The 20,327-nt window shown below is 42.0% G+C and overlaps 3 protein-coding genes and 1 long non-coding RNA gene across 19 annotated transcripts in view; 2 read left to right on the top strand and 2 right to left on the bottom strand.

Moving 5' to 3' along the window:
* The window catches only part of nbeal1 (neurobeachin-like 1), a 30,253-nt gene extending 29,184 nt beyond the window's left edge, over positions 1–1,069 (bottom strand). For all 5 annotated transcript variants that reach the window (XM_057028566.1, XM_057028567.1, XM_057028568.1 and 2 more), the window contains exon 1: positions 892–1,069. In XM_057028566.1, coding sequence (XP_056884546.1) covers positions 892–942 — 51 coding nt within the window. In that variant the 5' untranslated portion in view covers positions 943–1,069. The remainder of the gene's footprint in view (positions 1–891) is intronic.
* LOC130523350 (uncharacterized) lies at positions 867–2,518 on the top strand. The gene is made up of 2 exons (XR_008949871.1): positions 867–1,058; positions 1,519–2,518. It is a non-coding gene; the product is annotated as an uncharacterized LOC130523350 (long non-coding RNA).
* stradb (STE20 related adaptor beta) lies at positions 2,410–8,510 on the bottom strand. 10 transcript variants are annotated; one of them, XM_057028578.1, is made up of 12 exons: positions 8,313–8,510; positions 8,144–8,174; positions 7,732–7,924; positions 7,318–7,387; positions 7,078–7,235; positions 5,623–5,925; positions 5,190–5,530; positions 4,933–5,104; positions 4,698–4,802; positions 4,359–4,615; positions 4,088–4,130; positions 2,410–3,881 (listed from the first exon to the last, which is right to left on the bottom strand). In XM_057028578.1, exons 5-12 carry the CDS (start codon positions 7,207–7,209, stop codon positions 3,726–3,728), a joined length of 1,509 nt encoding a protein of 502 aa, XP_056884558.1. In that variant the 5' UTR covers positions 7,210–7,235; positions 7,318–7,387; positions 7,732–7,924; positions 8,144–8,174; positions 8,313–8,510; the 3' UTR covers positions 2,410–3,725. The 10 variants fall into 10 exon arrangements, with proteins under 10 accessions (XP_056884558.1, XP_056884562.1, XP_056884555.1 ...); XM_057028582.1 differs by having other exon boundaries at positions 5,190–5,313; positions 5,422–5,530; positions 7,732–8,510; XM_057028575.1 differs by having other exon boundaries at positions 7,732–8,174.
* On the top strand, positions 8,502–19,884 carry trak2 (trafficking protein, kinesin binding 2). Of its 3 annotated transcripts, XM_057028569.1 has the most exons (17): positions 8,502–8,648; positions 10,109–10,290; positions 11,171–11,356; positions 13,484–13,543; positions 14,057–14,133; positions 14,215–14,331; positions 14,565–14,783; positions 14,929–15,007; positions 15,109–15,239; positions 15,511–15,585; positions 15,699–15,836; positions 16,052–16,131; positions 16,233–16,373; positions 16,447–16,733; positions 16,868–17,356; positions 17,440–17,539; positions 17,655–19,884. In XM_057028569.1, exons 2-17 carry the CDS (start codon positions 10,236–10,238, stop codon positions 18,433–18,435), a joined length of 3,015 nt encoding a protein of 1,004 aa, XP_056884549.1. In that variant the 5' UTR covers positions 8,502–8,648; positions 10,109–10,235; the 3' UTR covers positions 18,436–19,884. The 3 variants fall into 3 exon arrangements, with proteins under 3 accessions (XP_056884549.1, XP_056884550.1, XP_056884551.1); XM_057028570.1 differs by lacking the exon at positions 13,484–13,543; XM_057028571.1 differs by lacking the exons at positions 8,502–8,648; positions 10,109–10,290; positions 13,484–13,543 and adding an exon at positions 13,230–13,270 and having other exon boundaries at positions 11,229–11,356.
* The last annotated feature ends 443 nt before the right edge of the window (positions 19,885–20,327 follow it).

Below are 20,327 nucleotides of genomic sequence, written 5' to 3'. Positions count from 1 at the left end.
AAAGTGCTGGCTCATAGCCAGGAGGATATTAAATAATCCCTCCTCACCCTGTAGCTTTCAGTCCATGCAATACACACACTTTGCTCCTCTTGCTGCATTTCTGCAAGTGACTGTTACAAGTGTGCGTGTGATTGTGGGTGTCAGAGTGTCTGAACATTTCTGCACCTCAAACACTCATACAGCTATTCCATTTGCGTCAGCATGTCAAGCTTCAATACTTATCAAAGTGATTATTATTCATGCCCTAAACTTGCAGAAAATGGCTTTGCTGTAAGGGGTAAATACCGCAGAGATGGCTGTGTGTTGTTGTGAGGGATTACTGGAGGAACTATGTGCAGACTGCAGCTAGTTTCACGTGATGAGCGGCTCAGGCAGGCCGTTTTGATTGGACACCAGGATGTGCACATGCTTTGTCGCCAAGTGAATTAAATCTAGCCAACAAACTACTCAAGGGGCTCTGTCCCTACTCCAGTGTCATTCATTCATGTTGCTGTAGAACAAACAGCATGCATCCTTACAGTTCCCTGCTCACCACTGGGAAATCCTGCTGCCATACATTTATTTTACAGCCTCACATGACAAATCAGCATGACTACCGCTGCTGTACAGACTGGGTACGACCATTTTTGTGGATGAAAATGAAGTATCACTTATTGCAGAATAACGTGATCAAGGTGAACTGCTGCACCATTTATAATCCCCCCATCTTATAAACGATTAGATATTCTGATTTGGAAGATTCTCAATGCTGTAAGTGGAAGACACGGTGAATAGATGTGGTATTTGTGATGGCTGGGAGGGTAAAGCATGACGCTACTAAAAATAACTAATGTCATTATTGTCCATTGCATCATCAAATTACACTGCCACGATGGCCGTATGACGCCTCACCTTAGTACAGTAGAGCATCCAAACCTCGTACAGCCTCTCCTTGGATGCCATGGTTCCAAACAGAGTCCACCGAGGTCACATCCACGGCTGCTTCATTGCTTCCATTTACGAGCTAAACATCTGGGGGTCTCCGGCTCTCATCATCACGACTGTCGTACTCCGACAAAGTGAGTACCGCTCCTTTAAAAAAATGAATAAAATGGCACTTTTAGGTGCTTCGAAGGGGACAGTAATAATAAAAACAGCTCCCAAATGATTCCATGGGTGAGCCCTGCTGAGCAGCCTCGGAACGCAGCTGGGGCCTGTCCTTACCTCAGTGTTCGCAGCAGCGTTTGAAATTAATTATGACGCGAAGGTTTTCAGACTGGTGAAGGTTTTAAAGCTGCCAGCAGAAAAATACCTGCACTTTAAGCTGTTGGCTCTAGCCCAGATGGACTGAGGCGATCGACTGCAAAACACATATTATTACCAATGTCCGTTTCTGTAGGCTAAACCTACGTTAAACCCGCCCATTGACACCTCGTCAACCTGTCTAACTATCCTCGACAACGAACTCTAAACAATTCGAGCCTACCTGGCCGAGCTAGCTAAAAGCCAAATGTCAAAAAACGTATTTCTATTTTTTAGGCTCCTTTTTCTCCTCCTCCTTCTCATGTGACAAAAGCCCTTCGTCCTCCCGAGCCTCCACGACTGCAGGCACTTCGTACCAAAAAACATCAAACGTAGGAATGATAAAAGATGAATGTGCCAAATCGTCGAGAAGTCGAAGACCACTCACCTGTCTTCGGAAAACAACTGTCAGCAACGCCGTCCAGAGTTAGTGTGAAATGCGAAGTTCTCGACATTCGCCGGGACCGAGACTGACTTCCGGTCAAGTTCCCGTTGGCTCTAGTTCAAAGTAAAAGTTCTGAAATAAGACAATTTCCCTAAAGTTCTGCGGTAGTGTTTGATATAGTCGAAACTATCTTCCTCTGACTTTGATATTCCATGCTTCTGTGTTAATTCATTTTAGGAACATGGTTATTGTGTTACGTTTCTTTTTCACAAACGATTTTAAAAATGTGCGTATATGATTTATAATATTTATAAATCATATTTTCACAAAACACTATCTGCAACGCGAAACCAGCATTTAATTTGTTGGGCGAAACCGGATACTCTATTCATTACAAGAACATCACAACATTGGCAAATCGGGAACAGGTCGAATTGCTATTCAAACCGCAATTTTTTTTCCCATATATATGACTCTTTTTTAGTGCCAACCCATTAAAATAAGGGTAAAGTGTAGCATAAACTCAATAGGCGGCCTTCAAAATGTATTACACTTTTTACGACAGTCGAATCACTTTACGTTGTCGATGTGGAGCTATGGCTCTCCAATGCTTAGTTTTGATGTTGTACTGCTACCTAGTGGACGAGTTGGGAACTATAAACAAAAACAGAACAAAAACCTAAACAAAACTCAAGTGAAATCGCCACATGCAACACATGAATAAATCGATGAGGCTTACAAGATTTTTGAAAATGTATCATTTATGTCATGTACAGTATAATAAGGCTCATACAGTTACTAGATTTGATAAATTCCGCAGATCACAGTCCTGAAACATAAAACACAATGAAAGAGATAGAGAACACCATGTTCATAATGCATGTTTCTTTCAAACATAAAGGCAATGTTGCACAGTAGAAATAGATTTTTGGTGCATCACTTACGGTCAGAGTGAGAAAGGCTTTTCGTCTATTTCTACTGATGATTTTTAACTCCTACAGAGAAGTTCAGATATGCTCTATTGCTTATATTACGTCATAATCACATACAGAATATTATGTTTCAAAGTAACCGAAGTGCATATGTGTTCACAATACAGCAACAATGCATTCATATTTATGGCATCATGATTAAAATACACTTACTTATACACACTCATACTAGTATCACTTTGGGACACCACATTTATAAGGAGATATAACCATGAAACATGTATCATAGTGTAAAAGAAATACATTTATTCAGCGATGGAGATTAAGTGCCAATTGTCTAGCCAATTTATTTCCTTCTCTCTTGTTTGCAGTATGCAGATGTGTTTACACCATAACTTTGATAATCGAAACTTTGAACTGTAGAATAAAAAGTCACAGTGAAGATGACCTTTACATAGGTCATCCTTTTATCACATATTTGAAGGTTTGCCAACTCCACATTAGATGAATCCAATCAGATTATTTGTCAAAAGTAGATATTCACACCAAATCTGAAGGAATTTCCTCAAAACATTCCTGAGATTGTATATTCACAACAATGGGACGGATGAACAGCAATGTGTAGGAGAACATTAGTAAAACATCTGTGTTTTTAACATCTGAAATCCTTGGATGTCTACGATAATGTGTATTTGTTTTAAAAGAAAAAAAAGATATGCTCTTGTGTTCCACAGCATTTACTATTCACAGTCTGATCTCAAAATTCCACAGAAAGATAGCGGCCATGATCATTACTCAAAATTAGAGAACTATATTAAATGTTTTTTGGTTTTTTTTACATTGTTGGCAGACTTCTTTTCTTTAAATTATTGTTTAAATCATTGTACTGTTTAGCTGAGTAGAGCTCATTTCTGATTTTATTATTATTATTTTGTCAGAATGGTCAGAGCACTTTCACAGTCCTTCATTAATCCATAATCTCCACATACGCACCAAAAAAAATTGTAAAAGTTGTAAAAATATTCTTAAAAAGGCTCAGAGTTGGTTAAATGCTAAATTAAAAAAAGCACAGTAGAGTTTGGCCTCAGTGTTTTGCACTGATTGTCTAGTTTCTGAAAATGTATGGTTTAGGAAAAGTCCCACATCACCTCGGCGGCTGTTGGCGATGTTGGAGAATGGCAGGATGGGGCAGGTGGGGAGGATATAGGGGGGTCGCTGGGGCTGGTGAGGGGCAATGCTGGGTACATTAGGCTGAGAAAGGTGTCTCTGGTGTGCCTCTTCACCTGTACAGAAAAATAAACACTGAAGCACTGGTATAGCGGCAGATTTAATATTTGTTATTATTTAAAAAATATGTTAGCATGCTACACCATTCACACTGACAAATTGTTTTACAGTTAAGAGAAATAAGTGAGTCTACCTGTAGCCCAATTATTGTTCTTAACTGTAGAAGAAAAAAATCTGCAGGTAAAAGAAGCAATTAACCCACCTGCTTGAAGAACGCATGGGTCAAAAGCGTTGATGCTGACGGTCTAGGAGAGATAACAAGAGGATTCATTCTCAAATATTTGCAGTAGACAGCATTTTAAAATGTATATGCAAAGATTCAAGCAAACATAATGAACTGGGGAAGATATGTGGTAAAAAGTAAATATCTAATTTTTAAGGTAATTTTTTTATCTAGTGTAGTAGGGTGCAAGAAAGTATACATAGCTCACTGAAATGAATAATAACCTAAAATTAACTGGCTATTTAATGACCTGTGCTCCGGCTGTTGCTGCAGACACAGCTGGACCAGGTTGTGCAGCGTGGTGGAGTGATTTTTAGGCCCGGGGCTCTGAGGACGCTCGGCAGGAGCAGCAGTGGCGCTGTGCGAAAGGCTCCCGGTGGCCACACTTTCCCCGATGCCCGAGTCTACGCCGGACCGTGAAACTTTCAGCCCACCCAGTTCACCCAGTGGGTAAGGAGCCACGTCCAGCAGGCAGCAGTGGGCACCACGGAGTTTCTGAAGCAGCATCTGGAAATGGAGGATCAGACATTCATGCACACGAAAACACATTCAACGACTGAAGCAGGCTGGGTAGGAGAGGCTACATTACTTGGGTGGTGGGCATATCCTGGAAGGGCACCCTGCCACTCACAAGTTCACAGGCCACTATTCCTAAACTGTAGATATCAGACTTAACACCGTAACCATGCAGGTCCTACCACGGCCAGCAGCATGAAGAGAGCAGAAACACAATGCTATGCATTACAACAAAAAAATAATCAATCCAGTCAATAATCAATCCATTTGGGATCATCCCACTAACTGTTTATCTAGAGATTCCTGACCTGTCGCAGCAGTTCAGGGCTGAGCCAGGGCAACAGGGCAGGGCTGTGGTGGGGCATATCAAACACCACCCTCATCCTCTTCCCCTCACGCATCATACTGTAAACACTGTGGAGCCCCGAGAGGTAGACGCGCCCCTCTCCTGACAGCAGAATGTGGCTGGCCTTCACCCCCCTGTAACCAGTGTGGAACAGGCAAACCAATATTTACGTTTGCAGAATGCACGATCGGATTTATATTTTTTGTCTTTCTAACAGACCGGTGAACGTAACCCATTCGATGAAGGTATTCCAGTGCTTTCAAAACACCGTATAGCAGGTACGCTATCAGGGATTCACTCATTCCATCTGGGAAATAAGTTCTCAGTAAGCTGTCTGCAGAGCCTTTCAGAGAAAGCAGGGGCGGAGATGATGTAATGAGTCGCACATCATTCAGTTCCAGAAGATTGCCCAGATTTATAGAACTAAAACAAAGTGATAGAATTGGCTGACCATAGGCCATCAGGGGGGTGAGGACCCAGAGCTGGCAGCAGGAGCTGAAAACCAGGCGGGAGGTCAGCAGGTTCGGGTGGCGGAACAGCCTGGAAAGCAGAACTTCGTTCTGGGTTTAGAGACACAAATCAGATGTGACAGTTGTGAAATGGGAACGTTTTATGGAACAGAATAAATCATCCTTTAAGTACAGCAGAGCACCATGAGCTGCAGCAGCTCCTCCTCTGTGCAGTCGTCCAAGTTGGTCTGTTTGATTGCCACCAGCTGCCCAGTCGCGATGTGGCGCCCCATGCGCACCTGGCTCAGGTTGTTGAAGCCCCGCCCTGTGAAATATAAGGATTTATATCTGTGTGTCTTCTTTTTCAGGGATGTTGCATTAAAGCCACTCTGCAGCCTTCTCACCCAGCTCTGTAGGAGCTGGTAGTTGGTAGGCCCGACGGACAGTCCCGTGAGGTCATCGCCGCCTGCTGGTCCTTGTAGAGCGTATTCAGAACTGTCACAGCTCTGCAAAGACCCCCCCCCCCACACACTGTATGTTTTTACAGTCAGAAACATAGACATCTAAAATATAACTTATGAACTGAGTAAACCTTGTGCTCTTATTTGCACTCTGCCCCGTTGTCTTCTTCCATATGTTTAATTATATTCTTTTCCGAACCCAAACAGTGATAAATAGTGAAACTGAAATGCGGTTAGGCTGAACAGGTAATATTGCCCAAAAGCCATTAGGACAAGTTGGTATTTTACTTGTAATTGGTATATTAAACCCCTACATTCTAGAATCATGACCATCCTGATTCACGGCTGAGGTGGATTAGCACAAACCAGGAGAGATCTTTTGATCTGGGACAAAGTAACGATTCACCTGAAAAACTGACTGAATGAACCACACATTTTAAAAATACAAGGGCTTTGAACTGTGGATGAATCCTCCTCTTCCGCATAGTTCGTCCCATCATGCTTCCAACTCAGTTTGTTCACTTCTGGTGCTCAGACACTTGCCAGGGAATGGATGCTTGCAGTTTCAGTGATACAGGGACATTTTGGGGACAGGTGTCTCATGATACTTAAAACACACAGGGGAAAGTGGTTTATTAGTCACAGCCCCAACATTTAGCCTGTACCACAGGAAGCAGCAGTATGTTTGTTCCCAATGACTTAACACACTGCATCAGGAATGATGCCTTGCAAATAATTTTGCTGAATATTTCTATGAACCCTGGGTACATAATGCATTATTCTAACATTATTTTCATGGATGGATTTATTGTTGGTGCTGTATAATCGTACATGAAATGCTTGTCGTAATAGAAAGTCATAGTTTTGTTTGCAAGGTGAGCACAAAAACTTGTAAAATGTACTTAACATACAGGTATTAACATAGATCAGATTTTACTGATAAATACATTATATGTATCTCCTTTTTTTAAAAAAAATTATACAACACACAACAATGCATTAATGTGTTTTAGTACATTATGGACACGGGTTTCACAGAAAATGTCACTGATTTTGTATTTGAATTGCTTTTTGGTTTTGTTTTTTAATCAAAGGCACATCAATCCTCATAAAGAGACATTGCGTGAGCAATGAAGTGATGAAATAGCATCAGGGTGACGCCTCTCTCTGCACTGACAGAGTCTGAGGGCTACTAACCAGGAACTGGTGGCTGGTATCCTCGTAGTGCTCCTCTATGTCCAAGGGCTGGACCTGGGTATGGGAGATGCAGGAACAGTCCTGGTGAATGGGGAGGGGAGGAGCACAGGTGAGACATGCCAGCCAGGACATGGGTGGGTGCACAGGAGGACATCCAGCTTGGTGAACAGAGGGGAATCAGTGTGGTGTGATGAGTCAGAGAAGCAAGCATCAGTCGGATATGGCTATGATGGTACTTACAGGGTGGCTTTTTTCACACATGGGTGAATGGAGAAAATTAAGTTGGTGGGAACAGACAACAAATGAGCACCTGTTTAAGGAGTGTCCCAATAGAGAAAGACAAGGCTGCATCCCTTATTGATGGTTAGGGTTGCACACATAAACGGACACATGTAACTTATTCTAAGAATGAGCATTGACATTTTTTTAGTAATTTTAAACTGGTATAGGTTTAAATTAAAATGTAAAAACACAAGCAAAAATCTCTGTACATTACTTCAGTTACTTAAACCCCTGGTTGAGTTGATCGTTCAGGATCAGTATCAGAATGTGCCCTGTGATTAGGTCACACGCGGAAAATGTAGCAAAAAAATGAATAAAATAAACCCAACCAAGCAAAAACACAAAACAACCCCTCGAGTATTATGTTCTTACCAAGAAAGACATTGAGTCCTTTCGGCGTGGGTAAAATGAGAGACTTGGGCATTCATCGACTCACAGGCCGCAGGACCCCGATCGTGATGGAGGAAAAGGGGATAAAGCGCAGCAGTGAAATCGGAGACGGCCGAGAAGAGGCAGCGTCCATCCAGCTTCAGCCTCTCACCCGTCCATCCGCCTGCTTCACCATCTGTGTTGCTCAAATGTGACGACAACAAATTCCACAGCACAATTTCAAAGTCTGTTTTGCAATCCGAGTTTTCAGTCACTGTAATTTAGGTGTTTTCCGGTGCGATAAAGCTAATGTTACTACCGTGAAAACGACCAATCAAAAATGTGAATCACTTGCAATGATCAAATACAGTCATTTTAGTTTTTATTGAAAGATCATTACCACACATTGACTCACGGTGTCCGCGAATCGCGATTTAATCTTGTCTCTATTACAGAAAAAGCAATAAAATACCCAAAGTAAGACAATTCAAGCCCAACTGGTATATCTACACTTACTCTGAGCTAATGTTAGCCCAGTTAAAGAATATGTCCCTGATCTGTTGTAATTGGAAGAAGCTGTTTACCTTCTGCTGACAGCAGCTTTGACGCTCGAAGTTAACACCATATAAACGCCTCTACCTACAATGGTTAATGTTTAAGTGTTTTCGTTCACCATTTGATAGGATTGCCTAAAATAAAACGTTAATGTCGAGGAGAAAATGTTATCCTTGCACAGGACTTTTAATTTGACACAGATGATTGTCGCCTGATATTGACGTCATCGCGCCTGCTGTCGCACCTTGAAGTGTTGGCATATTTGCCCCTCCTCGTCCTCCATTGTCTGAGGTTTTTGAGGTTTTATGACAGGGACCGTGGACTGCAGAGGAACTGTCGCTGCCTCGGGATAACTTTAACGTCTGGTAAGTTTCATGATAATCAAACGTTTGTGCAATATATAAACATGATTAGAGAGAAAGCGAGATCAGACTGTAAGTGTGGGCTCGTGATGCCCATGTTAGCCTACGTTAGCAGTCAAGAAAACATGTGAAACGAAACTAGCTGATGCTAAAGTGGTAAACACGTACGTAGGATTGCATTTTTTATTCATAAGAATATCAGGATGAACACATCCCTCGCCTGCAGATTCATATGTTTTCCTTGTTTAACATATGATGCTCTGTTAAATTGGCCCTAACAACGCTCCATAAAGCGTCGATATATTTTTTTTATGAAAACCCTTGTGACCGTATCATATGATTCATGATCTAAGGTTAAGTTTGATTGAATTCTGGTTCTAAGCAACAGTGTGTTCAGATCGGATTGAAAAATGCAGTTTGCACGTTTTTCCTTGTAGGAAATAAACATTCTCTTGTGTGCACTTGATAAGTTTCAGCCATAATACACATAATTTTAAATGGATATATTTCATCTTAAAGACATGTTCGACTCGTGAATGGAAATGTTGCGGACCCTTACTGTTTAGGATCATCGTATCCCGCAAATGCACATCTGTACTGTCCTGAAGGTCATTTAATGAGAACACCGAAATACTGTTTTGGCAAAAGTGTCTCCAGGTTTTTCAAGCCGAGGAAACTGTAGATACTGCCTATTCTCGTTTCCATAATTTAGTACAGTTTCTCTTTGTGTCTCAGTGTCATACACAACAAACTGCATCTTGGTCAATAATAATAAGAAAAAGTAATGCATATGAAGGATGTGATTAATGTACTTGCATTTGTGCAATCGTGTACATTATGTAAGACTTTTAATAACTACAATGCCACTGTTATAAAAGGATCAGTACAATACATCATCCAATCGTCTATTCATCACAATTTTAGGACCTGGCACGTATGTCTTGCTGTAATCTCATTTATAACCGAACAGTTTAAACCACAGTATTATATAAGCAGAGGTTGAATGGCCATGGATGCTGTCTGCAAACAGGCATCCACCCAGATTTGAACTTGATATGTCCGCATACACAGGGCACGCATTAGGATTAGTGATGCAGATGCTGTTGGATGTGCAGCCATATACAGTTACAATATACTGCTTCCGTTGTACAGACGTAGGTGCTCACCATTGGCTGAATAGCTTTACATTTTTACACATTCAATGGAGTGTTCCATTCTCTCTCATTCACCCAGAGATATTTAACAGAACGTGGGGATGTCCTCTCTCCCATTTTCTGCATATTCTAATGGTGGAAAAGGGAGAGCAGCAGAGGAAATGGTCCATACACATACACACATTACACACAAAGCCTCCTCATGCAATGACTTACTTAAATTCTACACCCAGAGTATAAATCTCTGTTTTATATAATCCGTTGAGCCCTGTTTGGAGTTACTTATTTGACATTTGCTAATCCTCTCAGGTAAAGTTGTGTGTTGGCACCGCTCAGTGTGGCAGGCACAGGATGTAAAGGTATAGTGACAGTTGCCACCATTTTCTGTCGGACAATCCGTCTGTGAGTGGAGGGGACCCTGCTCCGTGGACAGGACATGTTTGAAGCCAAACCCCGAGCAGTGGAGAAGAAGGAATCGAGCACTGAGACAGGTATTGTGATGGTGAAAATGACTTATACGAAATAATGCTCTTTTAAAGCTAGACTGCAGCAGAGATTATTATGGCACATATTTTGCCTTATGCTATTGGTTACATGAGTCCCACCAAACCAAAGGTTCTTTAATTTGGAAAGATGTTGGTTTGCACAGAGCTCAAAGCAAGAAAGTGCACATGCGTATTTTCAAATGTTGCATTAATCAAAAAAATTCACTGCAGTCTTGACTAATTTGCTTTACCAGCTTTCATTCCTTTATTTCCTGTTTTATTGTGAATGCTTTTCTCACTGTAAGGTGAGTAATGAAAGTCAATCACTAATAATGACCTTCATCCCTTGAAAGATTATATACTATAAATATGCTGAATATGCACTTCCTTGTAATTGCTCTGTAATAATTAAATTTTTTCTTAATGAAACTACTGTATAAGCACACCTTTTATAGTGATGCTCACTGAATATTAGAACAGTTTTATTTCATATAAAGCAATTTTAAAGAGGTGCTTAGCTTATAATAAAGACAGGGTAGAGCAACACAAATTGAGGCCTTTAAATAAAACTTTTTAGGTTATTTGTTTTTAACAACTAACTGTATTGACTTTTGTCCCCCATTAATTTCCCATTACTGCAAGATTTTTGTATATTTCTCTGTAGAGATTTTTTATTGTGATAGGTAGAATATTTGATATGGAAGGTATTATATCATGTAATATTATTTGCATAGTATAGGAACCAAGAGCTTTTCCAAACAGTATCTAGAGTGCAAGTAACTCCGTTAATCAAGTGCAATTAACCCAATTTGTACTGTCTGTTTTTAATCATTTATGACAGTTTTATGTTGGCACCACATCACTGAGTCTGTTGTCTTGCCATCAGATGAGGGCCTGGGCAGTAGTGCCAAGCATTATGGGTCAGGTTCTCTGGGCTCTGGGTCGGCTGGCTCCGTCTACCTATCAGACAGTCAGGACTGGGTGGTCTCTCCAAGCTGCTCCCCAGATGAAGGTCCTGTCCAACACAATGCCATCTCCCCCATGCTGGCAGAGGAGACTTTTCGCTACATGAGTAAGTATCACATCATCACATACATTTTTGGAAAGAAAAAAAAAAGGTTAACTGGGGTAAGGTGACGGTACTTTCTTTAGTTTTGTTGTGTTTCTGCCAGCTTGCTGTGATTGGCCAAACATGTGGCATTCGCAAGCTGCTGGGTCAGAGTTCATTCGGGGTTTTTTTTGCCCGGTGGATGACAGCGGTGTGTGTGAGAAAAGGAGAGGGGGGAGAGAGAGAGGTGGATGATTAAGGCAATCCGGTGATCCTGGCAGAGTTAAGCATAGCTGAGTTCAAACCCAGGGACAAAGTCACGTGACCGAGGGAGGAGGGGAAGCAGAGAGGAATGACAGAGGATAAAGACAGGACAGTCGAGACAACAGTCGGATCATGCCGTTCTCAAACATCCACAATGAAGAGGTTTATGACAGTTTTCCTATGGAAGGTAAGTGGAGGAATGTGTTGGCTGGTGTGTGTGTGTGTGTGTGTGTGTGAGACATGTGAGCTGCAAGGTCATGCAGAACGTGACAGCTGCGTTCTGTGCAATTTTACAGTGCGTGGGTCTTGAAAGGCAGGAATTGGACCAGTGAATGCTTGTGTGTTCACTTTCAAGTGAGTCTTGGTATGCAGGAAGTGGTGAAATCTGTTCAGAATGCAGCTTCCTGTATATGCTGTTGTCTTTATTTGCAAAAATGCAGAATGTATTTATTTGCTCTCTACATATGCAAGTGTTTTCACTTGAATTTTAAGCTACATGTGTGGGAGAAGTGCACTGTTGGGGACGTCATGTTGCTCTACTTCTGCAGCACAAAATCAGACACAGCCTATTAATGGCGCCTGATGCATTCTCAGTGGCATGGCCCATTAATGCTCAGATGCCCTCTGACTGTCCTAACATAAACACACACACACACACAAGGAAGAAAATGTGGCTATTGTGTCATGTGGTGAAAATGGAACTTACAAATTTAGCTTGAACAGCTCCAGTCTAATCCAAATGAACCTTCTAAAAGTAGAAAAAAAAAAAAAAAAGGTCCTCTCAACTTGTTTGGCCATTTAGATTGTGTTTATGTAAGACTGTGTTTTGTTTGCCCTGCCTTAGATATGGATATTGGCACTGCATAGTATAATTTAGATTTTTTTGTTTTGATTTATTGGGGTAAAATATCTCAGTAAAGTGTATTTATTTAAAGAATCACATAGCATCATACCTAATTAAACTTTTAAATTTCCTTATGTCATTTGAAAGTGGTGAGATTTACTTAAAGGATCAGCGTTCTTCTAATACTTTCCTATCTTGGACACTGGTCATGCATGTAAATCTTCTGCCTGGTGTAAGCTTGCAAAGCCTCTACACCAGCAAAACACTTTAAACTAAATAGTCATATTTAGATTGTTTATTTGATTGATTCTCAATTTGAATGAACAGTTTTGGTGTGGTGTTTGGTATATCTGTGTGTTTCTACTATATGATAGAGCATTGAGTGTGTGCACTTAATGTACCTTTAATTCAATGATGTCACATTATTTGTTGGGGAAATTGTTAGCGTGGCCAACAAACCAAAATGGACTGTATCATCCAGCATAATGTGTGTATTGTCTAAGTGCATCTAGTCTTCTTCCTGTAGGTGTGACAAAGCTAGCTCCCTTGAGCCAAGATTATTTATAATTGTGGTTGGAGTCAGATATGTTAAGAGCCAGAGGTTGCAGTGGGCTTCAGATTACCGGACAACATCTTTGCTCCTTTTCTGCACACTTATATTTGTGCTATATTTTTAATGAACATTAAGCTTTTTAGTATTTTTAAATGCAGACAAAGGATTTGACAGAGCAGCTTCCTCTAAAAGAAGCAACATTTTAGTGATTAGAGATGCTACTTTTCTTTAAACAGGTGGACGGTGGAGAATCTCATCCCTGGTGATACCCACTCAGGTGCTTAAAGCCAACCAGACTAATTTAATGTGTAGATGCTCTGACTCTGAGCAAACTAATGGTCCTAAATGAAGTTGATTTATTGAAGCTGTAGTTCTCACCTTTGCTTTCTTACTTCTGCCTTTGTATGTGTTCTCTGGCTTTCTTTCCCCTCATCATCCAGGCTGGGTGCTTGTTCATTCACTCCATTTTCTGTCTCCTATCTCCCACTAGCCTATTTTGCTTTGGAACCCTCTTCTTATTCCCAACCGGGTTCTCAGAGCCTCTCCAAAGGTATCTTTCAGTCTCCACCTGTCTGCATTCTACTCTTTATTTACCTTCATCAATCTTAAGGTTGAGAGAGGGACTTTAGTGCATAATATTACTGCAGTTTTGACCTGGATTAGAACTGCAGCTCCCCCACTTTCTGCATGTATTTCACAGCAGAAAAGAGATGTGTGTGTGTGGTCAATGCCTCTGCACAGATGAAAGCTTGTAGTTTTAGTGTGTGTGGTCTCCGTGTTTTTGTGCTTCAGACCTCAAATCACGCAGCCTCATTTTAAATGTTTCACCAATGTAACTGACATAATTAAAATGGTTGCTTTTAATCAATCCACTTGATGATTGGTAGCAGTAGTGTGGAGTTTGCACAGATAAATTGGTTGTGGTTAGTAGTTACTGTAATTGTGGCATGCAAAAGCAGTACGGTGTCTCCTTTTGTTTTGTTTTGTTTTGTTTTTCACTGCATGCAAATGCCGTGTACCCACTTTTGTGCTTCCTGCAAGTAAAAATTCTTTCTCTGGCTAGTCCTCAGTGCTGATCGTGTGGAGCAGGTGAGCAAGACTTACAATGACATGGAGGTGGTCACACAGCTATTGGCTGAGGTAAGCACACGTTCTCTTCTTTCAAATCACCATTGTTATTGGCTGGTTTGATACATACTGCTGTGTTTTTACACTGGCCAGCGGGACAGAGACCTGGAACTGGCAGCTCGGATAGGACAGTCACTTCTGCAAAGGAACCACCTGCTACAGGAACGCAATGAGGCCTTAGAGGAGCAGCTAACACAGGCCTTGGACCAGGTACACTATACTGTACTTGTAGTTTCTTAAGTTTATAGTATACCGGTAGTTTGTTTTTCAGGTGCATTAAAATCTCCCGAAAAAGCTTGTGACAGTGGAAATACCTCAGATTTTAGCGACTATGTGCTTTGACAAATGTCTTTCAAGTTTGAGTTGTAATCTAATTCATTTTAAGCCATCTAAACCAAAATGGTATAGTAACTGGTCTGCTGGGTTTCTTCCCTCATCGACAGGTTCACCAGCTGCAACATGAACTTTCTAAGAAGGACGAGTTGCTCAGAATTGTAGCCAGCGCCACAGAGGAGAATGAGACCGACTCCAGCATGTCCACATGTTTACAGCCGCCTATTACACCGGGGGCAACCACCGCCGCCACAGCTCTTAGCCAGCTAGAATTTCTTCGGAATAAACTGCAGGATCTAGAGGAGGAGAACCTGGCGCTGAGGTCTGAGGTACGGATGAATAATGGAAAGCAGAAAGGGCAGATTCGTTTGGGTGATTCACATAGTTCATCGCTCTGAAAACACATCTCATAAGGTCTCCACACTGCAGACAAAATAGTGTGAAAATGATTAAATGCAATGAACACCTCTGCAGGCATGCCAACTGAAGACCGACACCATCACGTATGAGGAAAAGGAGCAGCAGCTAGTAAGCGACTGTGTGAAGGAGCTCCGTAAGTGCGACCCTGACTTTGACACTAAAAGGGACACAGCCAGGCGTAAACCCGAAGCTGTGTTAAAACAACCATATCTGCTCTTGTTCCGATGGGTCTAGGTGAGTCTAACAGCCAGATGGTGTCACTGACGGATGAATTGGCCCAGAAGAACGAGGAGCTGCTCAGACACCAGGAAGAAATTGCACAGCTGCTTTCCCAGATTGTAGAACTGCAGCATAGAGTGAAGGAGGTAGGATGGCTGAACTGTTCTTACATACAACATTCTAGTCTAAATAGAGCTGCGGTCTAACATGAATATGAGGTGTTATGAATAATAACTGCACATGTGATTGACTTGGTTTTAGGAATAACGTAAAAAAAATAATATTTTTTTACATACTATTTTCAGATTGCTGTAAATTTTGCCACAATCTTAAATCTTGTTAAAATCTTGTTTTTGCATACGTCTCCTGGAATTTATGGTGTCTGTTTAAGTTTGCTTATGTTTTTTTATTACACAGCTAGCTTTAGAGAAAGAGGAACTGAGGATTCACCTACAGGCCTCAAAGGATGCTCAGAGGCAGCTCACAGCTGAGGTAAACAACACGTTCTCAGATAAAACTTTCAAAGGATAAAAGCAAAATATTCAAAATGGTAAAATGTTTGTGAAGTATGCAGCCACGAGCTCGTGTGTGTGCATGTGTTGTAGCTGAATGAGCTGGCTGACAGGAATGCGGAGTGTATGGAGATGCTCCATGAGTCTCAGGAGGAGATCAAAGAGCTTCGCAGTAAAAACACCCCCTCCGCTGGCTTACGAAGGCACCTTTCCTATGGCCTCTACCCCATGGTGAGAGACACGTCGGGAAGTTTTATGCACAGAATCCAATCTCATTCTTTTATGTTAACTATGGTAAAAAATGTCCCAAACCAGCACAGTTGTAGGCTGCCTGTACTGTAGCATTTGCAGAGATGATCAAACTTTATCATTTGTTTATTTTATATGGTTTATTGTAAAATTTGTAAGCGCACCTTTCTAACGCTGGTGTGTTTTTGTGTTTGCAGGACTCTCTGGCAGCTGAGATCGAGGGCACCATGCGGAGAGAGCTGAGTGTTGACGAGGAGTCTGCCTTTCAGGACCAAAGGTATAATAATCAGAAGAATATTCATTGGATGTTCGAAGCGTTATATAACAAATAAAGATATATAATTGGTTGTGAAACTGACCTTTGATGTCTCCTTACAGATCATCCCATAAAAGAGTCTTCCAAACTGTCCGCTCCATCAATGCCTCAGCCTCACGGTCCGCTACAGCCACCCCTCCTATCCCTGGTTCAGGACTGAGTTCCCTAGTAATGACTGCACAGCCTTTTGAGTCTGTTCAAGGGTAGGTTAGACTCTTTTCATAAATCCTAATCTCACATTTAGTCTTTCAATTAATAAATTGGTATCTTTTGAAGAGAGGAGTTGCGAGAGGGTCAACCTGGCTCACCTGGAGGAAACGACCTCATCCGAGCCCTCCACCGGCTGTCGCTGCGACGGCAGAATTTTCTTTGCGAGCGCCAGTTCTTCCAAGCAGAGCGCGAGAGGAAGCTGCAGGGGCTGTCAGACGGGGACGGTAGTGGTTGCAGCTCACCGATGGGCAGCGTGATTTCCTCTTTCTCCAACTTGTCAGAAATCTCCTTCGGTTCCAGTGTTTTCAAGACCTTCTTGCCTGAAAAACTTCAAATCGTCAAGCCCATGGAAGGTCAGTTAGCTGTACAGCTTAACGGTACTTCTGTGAAGCAGAAGTGGTGGTGCCAGCATTTAAAGGGGGACTGATTTAAAAAAAAATAAAATAAAACCCACCCTTACTGATCTGTCAAACGTCATTTTTCACAGGCTCATTGACACTCCACCACTGGCAGCAGCTTGCCAAACCACACCTGGCCACCATCCTTGACCCTCACCCTGGTGTGGTGACTAAAGGCTTCTGCCCACTGCCTCAGGATGCAATTTACCGCCTGTCTGACATGGAGGAGGACGAGGCAGATGATCACAGAGGGTCAGCTGTCCTGGAAAAGGGGGCCTCTGAAAAGGGTAAGGAAGAAGAAGATGATGAAGAGGAGGAGGGTGGGATCACCTTCAAGGTGCGTTCTTCATCTACTCCTGATGAAAGGAGAGACAGAAGGCACGCAGTTTCTCCGCTTCCTGTGCCGCCACTCACGCCCAACACGCTGACAGCACCAAAGGGGGACATGTCCTCGCACTCACCAGTGACACGCCCAGAGAAATCCAGCCAATCATCTCAGCCCATTCCAGCCTGTGCGACAATGGTCCAGCCGCAAAGTCAGATTTGCACCTCCACATCAACAGCGACATCTTCCTCTGGTATATACTTTCTTAATCCTTCCCTAGATATGCAAAATTCAACTAGGACTGTTTTTTTAAAAGTGTAATTATTTGCTGTTCAGTCCACAATCCGGGCAAGTGCCAGAGTTCGACCTTCTCCACTTATACCTTCACAACCTGCCGAATCCTACACCCCAGTGACGTCACACAGGTCTCCGTAAGGCAAGTATTGTTCAAAAGATAAAGACTTCTTACAGCTACTTGTTGGCTAAGCCGTCGCCATTGCTGTTACTCACCGCCACTGATCTTTTTCTGCCTGGTTCCATCTTTTTTTCAGTTTGCATTCTTCGATCATGGCTAACACTCCGAGCTCCATGAGGACAGGCCCCAGCACCCCTGTCACTCCTTGCAGGTTAAGTCTGGGTGACTCTTTTCCTCCTCGACGCCCCCCTGTTCACCCACGGGGCCTGGCCAAGATGGTGTTGGAGAGGGGCATTTCTGCACAAATCTCCACTGAGACCCCTCCTTCGCCAAAAAGCGCACCACGGGGGCCTCTCTTGCGCCTTCACCCAGGCACCCCTCCTAACTCTCCCTCCCAATCGCCTATTCCCTCGCCGGTACCCACGGAGTCTCGAAAGCCGTCTGCTGACAATTTCCTAGCATCACGTCCAGCTGAGCTTTTTCTTCAGGATGTTTACGGGCTGAATTTGGGCCGCGCGCCACATCCTGACCTGCCTAGCTCTTCCCGGGAAAACCCAGACCTCTCATCACCCAAGCCAACCAAAGCCAGGCCCGACCCGGCCGGTGTTGGTTTGGTGGAGAGACTGCGGCGGCTGGGGTTCACCAAAGTCCTCCAGGGTGCAGAGACAGAAGCTGTGATGCAGCGCCAGGATTCTGCTACCCTCGTGTCAGCAAGTGGAGGGAGCCTCTTGGACGGGCTGAGACGGAACCAGAGCCTACCAGCTATGATCGGTGCCCGGGCAGGGAAACCAATGAGCAACCCGATACCCCCTCCACACCCTACCACCCTGGCCCTCCCCCCTCCTGCCTGGGGAAATCTAAAAGAGCGGCGACGTCTAACTGGCACTAATGTTCCCTCTAGTTCAACTAAACGCTGAGGGGAGATTTTCCTTTACATCTCCGTCATGCTATCCTTCCCTTAGCTGTCCAATAATTCTGCTTTTGGACACAAGAGTCAGGGCATTCCGTGGAAAGAGCAACCCTGCTATTTTTCAAAGCACAAATTTAACAAAAAATAATACTTTTTTAACACTACCAGTGTCTATATATTCAAATGTTTGCCATGATATTAGTCATTGAAGCCTGCTTGCCTCTGAGTGGGTTATTCAGCTCATCGCAGCCGTCTTCTATTTGGTTTATTGTTGAGCTGCGGATCCAGGTAGAGGAGAAAAGGAGAACATGTATGTGAAGGAAGGTTTGTGGAAGTGGATAAGGGCTGGCGAGTTGATTTGAATCTCTGAAAGGGATTGGATAGATGGGGTTGAGAAAGTAAATGAAAGGAAGAAATAAGGTGAAGAGTCAACAATATTCCCTGAAACTAGCCAAGAGAAGTTTTATTAATGACTTTTATGTGCTTGTGTTTGGATTATGCTGTGAAAAAGCTAGTGTTAACATCCTGTTTCAACTTCAGTATTTTATTGCACGGATGTCAGGTAACCGTCCGTTTGCCCTGCTCCCATTTTTGGCTGTCTTGAGCTTCTGCATGACATGTCAAAAGCAACCATGTCTACAGGTCCAGACTGATCAGCAACAGGGAAAGGCAGACTCTGTTTTCCCTCAAGTCCTTGCCTTTTAAAGGTATCAAGCCTTATATAGAAGCCAGCACTGTCAAGACGAGTTTTGTCAAGGTTTATTTTATGCTATATTAGTGTATGTTCATTGCACTTTGTGGGAATAAGGTTAAATTCAGCATTACACTTCAGTTGGAAACATTTCACCTGGGCTGGGAATTTTCTTAAAGCATTAGTCTGCTGAGAGGGAAATAAACATCAACACATTAAGTGAGTTGTGTCTGTTAAATGTGTTTTGTTTTTTTTAAATATTTTAAATGTGTCTTGACCATTTGAAAGACATAGTGTTTACACATTAGATAACAGATACCTGTGGATTTTGTATTAAATTTATCCTTTCCTGTATAATTTGATGTTTGCCGGTAGTTTCATGGAAGTTTATACCGTCAGTCTAACCAGTTCCATCCCCCTTAACAATGGCACTTTTAGTATTTTCGGGTTTTTTGTCCTTTCCATATGTAGGGCCACACACAGTACAGCTATAAGCTTTATTTTGATAAAATTGAGTTCTTTGTTTTAGATATCTTTGACATCATGTTCTTATTAGCTTTAACAAAGGAAAAAGACATGTTTCAAATGTTCTATGTTCCCAGGAAATGACAACCTGCAAACAGATTTTTGTTGTGTGTGGGTTGCCTTCAATTCCTAAGATGTGTCCCTATGTACCCAAGCTCCTTTGTAAATTCCTTATGGTTATTACTCATGCATCTTTTTTTTTTCTTTTTTTGTAAAAATAAACTTATGGGGAAAAACTGCTGTGACTTGACATGTGCTTTATTATTACTCATTCTATGGAATAACCTGTGTTCAGCTGTAGACACAGCAGCTTCATTTTTTCTTTTTCTTGATAATTTATTCAGTCTTTTTAAAAAGCTTTTTAGCCTTTTATCACTTCTCCTGACATGCATGGATGTAGCCATGCGACATTGTTATTAAGGATTTAAAAAAAATAAATAACTCTACTATATACTCTACTACTATAACTATAGAATTCCCAATTTTTAATATCTAAAATATTTTGGAAAGGTTTCATTTCTCTGGATTTTCAAAAATTCCTTAATTAGTGAAATTCATCATTGTGGCAGTTGGTACATAAAACAATTTTATAGTTTGTATTGGCATGGTTTATTGTGATTTTATATATTTATATTTTTCTGAGTCCTTTGAATAAATTATGATTGACTATAGTCCAACAAAAA

The sequence above is a fragment of the Takifugu flavidus genome, chromosome 3 (genome assembly GCF_003711565.1).
Source record: "Takifugu flavidus isolate HTHZ2018 chromosome 3, ASM371156v2, whole genome shotgun sequence".
Taxonomy (NCBI): Eukaryota; Metazoa; Chordata; class Actinopteri; order Tetraodontiformes; family Tetraodontidae; genus Takifugu; species Takifugu flavidus.
The sequence above is the reverse complement of the archived record's forward strand: the minus strand, read 5'-3'. Positions and strand labels throughout refer to the sequence as shown.

Bases quoted from the DNA above. Each gene is read 5' to 3' on its own strand.
- stradb (XM_057028573.1), bottom strand. From the start codon at position 7,209: ATGTCCTGGCTGGCATGTCTCACCTGTGCTCCTCCCCTCCCCATTCAC. The intron at 5,926-7,077 runs GTTAGTAGCCCT...GGGTCTTTGCAG, and splicing joins ATACCAGCCACCAGTTCCTG to AGCTGTGACAGTTCTGAATA. The intron at 4,131-4,358 runs GTCATTAAATAG...TATCTCTCCTAG, and splicing joins CAGCAACAGCCGGAGCACAG to ACCGTCAGCATCAACGCTTT.
- trak2 (XM_057028569.1), top strand. From the start codon at position 10,236: ATGTTTGAAGCCAAACCCCGAGCAGTGGAGAAGAAGGAATCGAGCACT. The intron at 10,291-11,170 runs GTATTGTGATGG...TCTTGCCATCAG, and splicing joins GGAATCGAGCACTGAGACAG to ATGAGGGCCTGGGCAGTAGT. The intron at 14,784-14,928 runs GTACGGATGAAT...ACACCTCTGCAG, and splicing joins ACCTGGCGCTGAGGTCTGAG to GCATGCCAACTGAAGACCGA.